The 6485-nt window shown below is 40.6% G+C and overlaps 1 protein-coding gene across 4 annotated transcripts in view; it reads right to left on the bottom strand.

The window, feature by feature from the left end:
- Window positions 1–6485, bottom strand: part of C2cd3 (C2 domain containing 3 centriole elongation regulator) — a 104673-nt gene that overhangs the window by 57364 nt on the left and 40824 nt on the right. For all 4 annotated transcript variants that reach the window (XM_031387526.1, XM_031387527.1, XM_031387529.1 and 1 more), the window contains 2 exons: window positions 4258–4380; window positions 430–924 (listed from right to left, as the gene is read on the bottom strand). In XM_031387526.1, the coding sequence (XP_031243386.1) occupies window positions 430–924; window positions 4258–4380 (618 nt within the window). The remainder of the gene's footprint in view (window positions 1–429; window positions 925–4257; window positions 4381–6485) is intronic.

The following is a 6485-nucleotide window of genomic DNA, read 5'->3' as shown; positions in this document are numbered from 1 at the left end:
AAAAAAAAAAAAAAAGGAAAGAGAGAAAGAGAGAAAGAAAGAATGAATGAAAGGCATCAGCCCTAAATTCTATAGAAAATCAACAGATGGATATTGAAATAGAGAATAAATGAGAAAAAATATATAACTTAAAAAACAAACCAACAAACAAAACTGAAGAGCTTAGAGAGAAGAGAGAGGTGGGGAGTTTAACTGATAAAGTTTTGAAAGCAGCAGAAAGGAATAGAATCTAGAACTTGGGAAAACAGAACAGCGGCAGAGATAAAAACTTTGGGCCATGGCCTTGACTCCTCCCCTCACTATAGCACACCAGATTGCCACAAAAATGTCTTCCAGTATGAAGCCTCAACACTTAGGACAGAAGCATTAGTCAGGAGACATTTGTCTCTAGCCTCCATAAACCACTAAAGGACAGGAAACACAGGTTACCTGAGAAAAATTAAAGACAGGCTGTGTTGTGCCCCACGAGACGACAGATCTGGTGACTTCCTCTGTGCTGAAAAGCTTGCAATTCAAATAAACATTGCACGATGGTTGCTTCTCCGGTTCTCCAAAACCAAAATCTTTCCCATCTGGCACCATCAACAGCACATGTAACAGCAAACCACTTTCTTTGGTTGAGCCATTTATTTGATGGACTAAACTGTGAGATGGCGTAGCCATGAAAATTGAAGAGTTTGAGGCTACGAAGTTTGCTGACTCTGGGTCAGGGAGCACTAAATTCTGTGTTTTCTTTGTAGTTTCCTGGTGAATTTCATTTGAGCTCTGTGGATTTCTGGTACAGGCGGTATCCTGGCCTGCCTCTGGTAGTAGTACCATATCTGAACTTGTTGCAGCAGAAACCGGAGTAGGTTGGGTGCTGCTACTTAACTTAGCACTGATACCAGTGAAATCCTTGTTGCCTAAAACAAGCTCCATGGTGACCTAGAAAATACAAAAGGAGAAACATCAATGTCTTGCAGAACTGCAATCCGAATGTTTGGAGTTGGAGCTGACAGCAAGTTAAAGAAGGTCCATCCATATTCAAATACTAACAGACATATACATACCAACATGCCAGCAGGTTATTTATCAGTATGTGATGACCTGGAAAATCTTCCTCTACCAGAAAACAAGGAACTGCTAAGGAAAGGATGGAACCATGCACAATGACAGACTCTAGCTGAAAAGGCTCCTATTGGCTAAGTCAGAATTAGTAAGAGCAACGGATTATATGACCTGTTGAATAATGTCAGAATCTGAGTCCACACTAACACAAAATTAATCTGGAAAGGAACAGTAACCTGTCTTAATCATTATGCAGAATAATGTCAATCAATAAATATTCAAAGAGCTGGATGCAGCTCTGTGGTAAAGCATGTGCCTAATGGGCACAAAGCTCTAAGTTCCATACCTTCTTCTCCTGCCACTGGAGAAAAAATAAAAGGCACAAGGAACACGAAGTTAGAGACCACCATCCTAAGCCAGGCACCATGGCATACACCTTTAATTCCAGTACTCAGGAGCAGAGGGAGGCAGCAATCTGTGAGCATGAGGCCAGCCTGGTCTACATAGTGAGACCTTGTCTCAAACCAAAACCAAACCAACAAGCAAACAACAAAGAAATCACCATTTTACACCTATCTTAATAACATCATTCAGGCTTAGCTACTTAGAGCACACCTGTAATTCCTGGACTTGGGGAGGCTGAAGTAGAAAGATCAAGAGTTTGAGACTATGTAATGAAATCATTTCAAAGCCAGGCAGTGGTGGCACATGCCTTTAATCCCAGCCCTTAGGAGGCAGAGGCAGGCAGATCTCTGAATTCAAGACTAGCCTGGTCTACAGAGTGAGTTCCAGGACAGCCAGAGCTACACAGAGAAACCCTGTCTCAAAAAGACAAAAAAAAAAAAAAAAAAAAAAAAAAAAAAAAAAAAAAAAGAAACCATTTCAAAAAACAAATTAAAAAATTAATTTAGGTACACCAGTAGAGGGGTAATCTATAAGATAAATAACTGGCTTACCTTAAAAACTACTAAAATTCTGAAATAAGAAGGGCTATGGAACCCTTTCAACCATAGGGAATTAGAGAGAAATGATAATTAATTATCCTTTAGAAGAAACCTGCTAGAAAGGAAAAAAGTATTGACACACCTGGTGAAATGAGTTCCGGCTGTAGATAGGATATATCCCATGTGTTAAATTGAGTTTTTAAAACTCAAGGACAATATGACATTGTTTTCATGAAATACAGGGAACCCACGTGAAGGACTCAGAGGGAAACAAACATGATATAACTTATTCTCTTATATTTTTGGTTGTGAGCCTAGCCTTTAACGGCTGAGCCATCTCTCCAGCCCAACTTATTCTCAAATCATTCAGAAACTTCATGTATATACATTTACACTACATATTTGTACATACATGGAGGGAGAAAAGAAAGCGAAGGAGATAGGGAAGAGGAGTGAGTTCCAGGCCACTACAATGACAGCCTGCCTGCCAGCAGAGCAGAGTCATAAGTGCTTATGACAGTGAATGACTCTCAAGACCAGGGGTGGCCGGCTGATCACTGTTCATAACGTGAATGGCTCTGAAGACCAGGGGTGGTCACTGGTTACAACCGTGAATGACTGAGGACAGAATGCACACTGTTTCTTTTTCTCTGAAACCCTTGTTTTCCACAGCCAAGCTGTCAAGTTTCACTCTTGTTTGGTACTTCTCAGTTCCTACCGTCTAGAGCAGTGGTTCCCAATCTTCATACTCCTGCAATCGTTTACACAGTTCCTCATGTTGTGATGACCCCCAACTATAAAACTATTCTTGTTGCTACTTCATAACTGTAATTTAGCTAATGTTATGAATGGGAGTATAACTATCTGATATGTGATCCCTGTGAAAGGGTCAATTAGCCCTAATGGGGTCATGACCCACAGGTTGAGAACCACTGGTGTAGAGCACAGACAGAAACAGTTTCCGGTCTATCAATCCAAAGTATTGCCCTTCTTAAAGTTTGTAGTCAAGAATGAACCAAGCAGGTGAGAAGAAAAACTTGGATGAGGATGATCAGTTCCAGGCCAACCTGGGCTACATAGGGAAACACTATCTAAAAATCAAGTGGGTTTGTGGCTGAGCAGCATAAGCCAGCATGGCACTTCAGTGATTCATGTCCAGTTCTTTAACATCACCACATGATGTTGACATCTATAAAATTCATGACTGAGACCATGAAGGTGAGTTATTAAAAACAAACAAAACAGCCCTTCAAAGTCAGTTTACTGTTCGTGTTGGGTCACATTCAGTTTTCCTTGGCTACGGGTTAGACATGCCTAGATCACATCCATCTGACCTGGCTATCTGTAGAAGGGGGAGGGGGAGTGATACACTGGGTTTTGTACTTTATCCTTTGTGCAGTTAGAAGCAAAGAGAAGGTTTTAGGACATGAGTATGGAAATTTCAAAAACTCACTGGAGTTTTGCATGGTGGCCAGTGTTCAGTAGTCTGAGGCAAGAGGATTGCAGGTTGTAAAGGAAGCTGTTACTACATAGTGATTTTCTGGCCACCCTGAGCTACATTTTGAGATGTTGTCTCAAAAACCAAACCAAAAAACTTAATGCGATAGCTAACAAAGTTGTACTGAAGCCATATACTCAAGCATGCTTAGGACACCTGGATGCTGAGCCCAGGGAAGAGACCCTTCCGTGGGACTCGCTCCTCCAGGGACGCACTGCTGCGGCTTAGTTTCCTGCCACAGCTCTGCTCTAGGCCAACGTCCAGCATTCCTCTTCAGAAGGAATGCTTCAGTGTTCATTCCCTCCGCACTCCCTATAGTGGATTGTCATACAGAAAGATTTAGAAATGAAAGATGTTACTCAATGCTTTGGTGGCTTTTCCTTGGCTCTCAGACTCAAATTTGAACATTGTGTTGACCTAAAAAGATTTGAATTTCACTCTGACCTGCCTGTACAATTGTGTTTTCTACCACCTCACTCTTGCTTGCTATCCTGTGGTAACAATTATTAGTTTCACTTTAGAGCTTTTACATGTGTATTTCTTTTCAGAAATCACTGTAAACACCAGCTCCTTAAGTGAGAGCTTGTCAGACATCCTGTTTCCTCCCAGATACTCATGTGCGTATTTATTTCCTTCACTGCACTCTGCTGCAATTCAACAGAGGTTTCCCAACTGCAGCAAACTTGTTCCCAGATGTATTCTCAGTGTGAGGCGATAGTTCATGAGCTCAGGCAATACCTGTGGCTTACTGGATGTATACCCACGTACCTTTAGGGGGCCCAGTGAAGAAAGACCATTTTCATGTTGCACTGGAAGCTGGCTACTGAAAGAAAGCAGCTCTGACTGAAGGACAGCTCGCAAAGGCAGAGATGCAGAGCCAATGACTTCTGGCTGACGGAAAAAGGAAAGAAAAATCGTAAGGAGGAGCTGCAGGGTGGGGAGGGTGACTGAAGTGACCCTCTGATGGCTTGTGAGAGAACAGTGCCTTATGAAGTACAGAGCTCCATTATGATGTGACCGACAATGCTTCCATACCCTGCCAGCCTCCACTCTCCCTGCTGGGTTTAACCATTTTCCCCTAGAAGATTACAGAGGATTCCACAAGCCACAAAAAATATCTTTCTCTATTAAAACTTAGCTCTTTTCATATACTGATTTCTTCAGTAAGATTCCTTAGCTAATATTTTAAGACTAGGAAAAATTGCACTTGATATGCCATTGAGGCTGTGAAGGAACAAAAGGCTGTCATATGAACAAGCTGGGATATAGTGCTAACATACCTTTACACAGGAAAATGGAAGGAATATGAGAAGCTTTGCATTTTTGCTGCAATAATTCCAATTCTAGAATTACACTAGGGAAATAACATATAAAAACCATTCATAAATTGCATATATTAAAAGTAGTTAATAATTAGAAACAACTAAATGTCTAATGCAGCCATTTTCAATCTGTGGGTTGTAACCCCTTTGCGGGTCACATATCAGAGATGTATGACTTATAATAGTGGCAAAATTACTTTTATGAAGTAGCAATGAAATAATTTTATGATTGGGGTCACCATGACATGAGGAACTGTATTAAAGGGTCTCAGTATTAGGAAGGTTGAAACTGCTCTAATATATAACAATTAAGCTAATTTTAGCATATCCATATATAGTTGTAGGACAGGCAGCCATCAAAGTGATCAGTTCACAAAGTGTTTATTTTGTTGTTGTTTTTGCTTTTGCTTGTTTTTAGATAGGGTCTTACTTTGTAACTGTGTCTGTCCTGCTATGTACACCAGGAGATCTTTCTGCCTCTCATCTGGGGCATTATAGATAGGAATGCACCACTACTGCCAGCTCACTAAAAGTGTAATATGAGCAACACTTGTTATTCTTGACAAATTACATATATTATATAAATCTCCAAACATAAAATTGTGTGGAAAATTATTTTACTAAAAGTGAAATAAAAGCCCATATTGTACCCAGTAGAAAAGCATATCAGCAGGTCTATCCCTACGGGTCTGAAACCTCAGTTTCTTAGGAAGCTCAGGAAGGATAGAAAGTCCAGTGCCTCCCTGGATGACAGAGTGAGTTCAAGACCAGCCTGGGTAACCTAGTGAGAACCTGATCAAGGCAAAAAAGTAAAACTGTCTAGGGCTAGTAATAGAGTATTTGTTAACCATTTTACAGGTCCTAGGATTAATCCCTAGTAACTAACACACACACACACACACACACACACACACACACACACACACACACACAAAATAATGGCAGAGATCCATCTGTTTCTACCATGGCTATGGGCAAATTCTGCCTTCTTGGTGGGTGATAGTCAAATGGAAACACATTTTTCAAGTTTTTCAAAATAATTATTTTATAATTAAAAAAGAAAGCCATTAACTATGTTTAGGTAAATGCAATATAGATATATTAAAATGTTCCCAGAGGTTGTCTTGGAGTTTTCTCACAGATGAACAATTCTGTGATTTTTACTCCCTCTTCTTTCTGTTTTGCTGTTTTTCTAAGAAGAGTTTCTGTTCCTATTTTGGGGTGGGGACCACCAAACAGAAGAAGAGGTGCATTTACCCCATGGACACCAACGATGGAGTTGGGCCGTCTGGGCTGCTCTTCCTGTGAGGGAGCTGCACACAGCCTACTTTACTCATTCCCACAAGGTCACCTGCAAGTGAAATTTATAAACTGGAACTCTCTGATGAGTCTCTACCTACACATTTATTATTTTGGGTGTGGACTGGGTACTTCAAGTACTTTGCCCACAAATGAAAAAGAGAACTTCAAGTTAAGGCCTATATAAAACCTATACTGATACTGCCACTGCACTACTGTGAATGGGCACTCAGGACAAGTGCTCTGTCAGCTGTTGCACACACCTGCTGCAATCCTAGCATTTAGAAAACCGAGGCAGGAGGACTACAAGTTCAAGAATAGCCTGGGTTACATAAATGAGACCTTGTCTCAAAAAAAAAAAAAAAAAAAAAAAAA

Source organism: Mastomys coucha, unplaced genomic scaffold, assembly GCF_008632895.1.
Source record: "Mastomys coucha isolate ucsf_1 unplaced genomic scaffold, UCSF_Mcou_1 pScaffold21, whole genome shotgun sequence".
NCBI lineage: Eukaryota > Metazoa > Chordata > Mammalia > Rodentia > Muridae > Mastomys > Mastomys coucha.
The sequence above is the reverse complement of the archived record's forward strand: the minus strand, read 5'-3'. Positions and strand labels throughout refer to the sequence as shown.